Source organism: Sinocyclocheilus anshuiensis, unplaced genomic scaffold (assembly GCF_001515605.1).
Source record: "Sinocyclocheilus anshuiensis isolate Anshui unplaced genomic scaffold, SAMN03320099.WGS_v1.1 scaffold16328, whole genome shotgun sequence".
In the NCBI taxonomy this organism is placed as follows: domain Eukaryota; kingdom Metazoa; phylum Chordata; class Actinopteri; order Cypriniformes; family Cyprinidae; genus Sinocyclocheilus; species Sinocyclocheilus anshuiensis.
The window spans coordinates 1-2,684 of NW_015543622.1; the positions used below are offsets into that span (position 1 = coordinate 1).

The window sequence follows — 2,684 nt, forward strand, 5'->3', positions numbered from 1 at the left end:
ACTTGTCACAATTTCCAGTTTCATGTTTCCCTTTTGTATTCAGACGTTGATTTTAAGACCAATGTCCGATACACATTCTTAGAATTAAAACACTCTCTTTCCTGTTCCCAAAATTTCTTCTTTGTAAACCCTCAGTGAGTCATAAACCTCACTGAATGTCCGTACTAAACATAATGAAGCGCTTTCCAAATCTCTTATTTTGAGAGATATTTTAAAGAAATGAGGCAATCTCTGCTGCTTATAGATTGATGTCATTAACATGGTATACTTTAATTTTGCTTTCAAAACTTTGAAGTTGCTGAGATAAGCACTAAATGCCTTAACAGGAAAGTTCACCAAAAATTACAACTCATCATTTACCCTCATATCATTTCAAACCTGTATTTTCTTTTGCCTGTGGAACAATTATATTTTGAAGAACTTTGGGAACCAGTCACCAAGACATTTCTCAATATCTTCATTTCCACAGGTCAGACATGCTTGGAATTTCATTATATTCTTTATATCATTATATTCGCCAGCCAGACCACTGTAAGGACCACCCACTGGTCCAGCGACAGACTCCAATGGCGTGGGGTGAAAGATTCTGCAAGTGTCTTGTCTGCTGTTATTAAACAATTAAATCACTTAATTGTTTTTCCAATTTATAATCCGACTCCATTTGTAATCTAATTCTAAATCCAATGTCAATGAAAACTTATTTTATAGTGGATCATAAGATTAGGTGTACATTAACAATTTGGATATTTGATCTCTCTGGGTAACCCTTACTTTCAATTACTAATTCGCCAGGGACACAATGCCACAGAGGGGCAACGAATATGGTACCATTTAATATGAAAAAAAAAAGTCAGCTACAGGTTCACAAATAAACCGCTTTATAAAAATGATAAATTCCACATTTGTCTTTAAACCATATTTTAATAAAAGGGATGAGTCAAAAGTATCAATTTAAATCAGTCATTAGAACTAGATTTATAAAAAAAAATAAGTCACTAAATACTGAATGTCTCAATTATTAAACCAAGATTTACACATACTAAATCTCTCGCATTAGTGTTATGCCCGGTTAAGACATGATTTTAGCCCAATTTTGCAACAATTTACTTGACGTAGGGCGTCGTGGGGATTCGTAAATGACAATGGTCGTCAGGACGCAAGTCTCCATTTCAGCTCATGTAGCGTGTCAGTGAACAACAAAAATATCGTGTAGACAGAACCCGGCATTAACCCATGTTCTTGGTTTTATTTCTAGTAGCTTTATACTTCAGTTCAAGGATTTCCCACTACCTTTGCTGCCAAGCTCCTGGAGAGAGAAAGAGGGGGGAAAAAAAATTCCACACAACAGAAGTCTTGCTAAACAGATTTATTTGGTGACCGTAGGAGACCTCAAATAAAATTCCCAATGGTTAAACTGGCATGTTAGCTGCATGCATAGGTGGTTGGGCAACACTTCGGTCTGGCAGGACATCGATCATGGGAAGTGTTATCAGCACACATTTGGTCCGAGACATGGATCAGGCCTCACTGCATTGATACAGAGTCAGAATTAGTCGGTCCATTTAGCAGCAAACAGCACAAAACACACAAAGCATGAACCACAAGTTTTACTTCTACAGCAAGTTGTATTCCAAGTTTTATTAATTTATTTTGAAACGCAATGCACTTGAAATGGTGCTATGGGCCAAATTCAGGTACTTCATTTAAAAAAATAAATAAATAAACACGTGCATGCTGGGGAACAAAGCATCAATATAACATACCTTCATATGGAGGTGTACATTCACGTCCACATTTAGTGCGGCAGCACTTCTCATCTTTCGGACAGTCAATGTCATTGACACACAACTTTTTACACAAACCTATTCCAAGGAATCTCCTTGGACACACTCCTGGCTTCACTGTTATACAAACACAACAGGGAAACCAGATCACTGAATGACTCATCCACTAATTAATGCATTGGTCAAGAAACCTGACCAACGCATTAATATAACATACCTTTAGATACAGCCATACACTGATGTCCACATCCATTGCTGCAGCATTTCTCATCATTCGGACAGTCACCGTCTTGGGAACACATCTCAACACACGCTCCTAATCCAAGGTTTTTGCTTGGACACACTCCTGGCTTTTCTGTTATACAAACACATGACACAGAAACCAGATCACTGAACGCCTTACTGCATGTGTATATTTAAAAAAAAAAAAAAAACCGAAGCAAGCTGACCTACACACCAATATAACATACCTCTATATGGAGGCATACACTGATGTCCACATCCATTGCTGCAGCACTTCTGGTTGTTTGGACAATCACAGTCATGGGAACACATCTCAGCACACACTCCTATTCTGAGGCTTCTGCTTGGACACACTCCTGGCTTTTCTGTTATACAAACACATGACACAGAAACCAGATCACTGAATGCCTCACTGCATTAAAAAAAAAAAAGCCAATATAAATCCACACTAATAACTTTATATGGAGCCATACACTGACATCCACATCCACTACAGCAGCATTTCTGATTGTTTGGACAGTCACGGTCATACGACCCTACACACACTTCTGACACTACTACTTCAAGATTTTTTTCTAGGACACACTCCTGGCTTTGCTGACATACAAAACACATAATAGAAATGACTGAATTAAAAATATAAAATAAATAAAGTAT

The 2,684-nt window shown here is 37.6% G+C and overlaps 1 protein-coding gene across 2 annotated transcripts; it reads right to left on the bottom strand.

The window, feature by feature from the left end:
• Window positions 1-1,351: 1,351 nt before the first annotated feature.
• LOC107694790 (perlwapin-like) lies at window positions 1,352-2,545 on the bottom strand. Of its 2 annotated transcripts, none has more exons than XM_016494480.1 (5): window positions 2,483-2,545; window positions 2,255-2,398; window positions 2,002-2,139; window positions 1,764-1,901; window positions 1,352-1,527 (listed from the first exon to the last, which is right to left on the bottom strand). In XM_016494480.1, exons 1-5 carry the CDS (start codon window positions 2,496-2,498, stop codon window positions 1,490-1,492), a joined length of 474 nt encoding a protein of 157 aa, XP_016349966.1. In that variant the 5' UTR covers window positions 2,499-2,545; the 3' UTR covers window positions 1,352-1,489. The 2 variants fall into 2 exon arrangements, with proteins under 2 accessions (XP_016349966.1, XP_016349967.1); XM_016494481.1 differs by having other exon boundaries at window positions 2,255-2,396; window positions 2,487-2,531.
• Window positions 2,546-2,684: the final 139 nt, after the last annotated feature.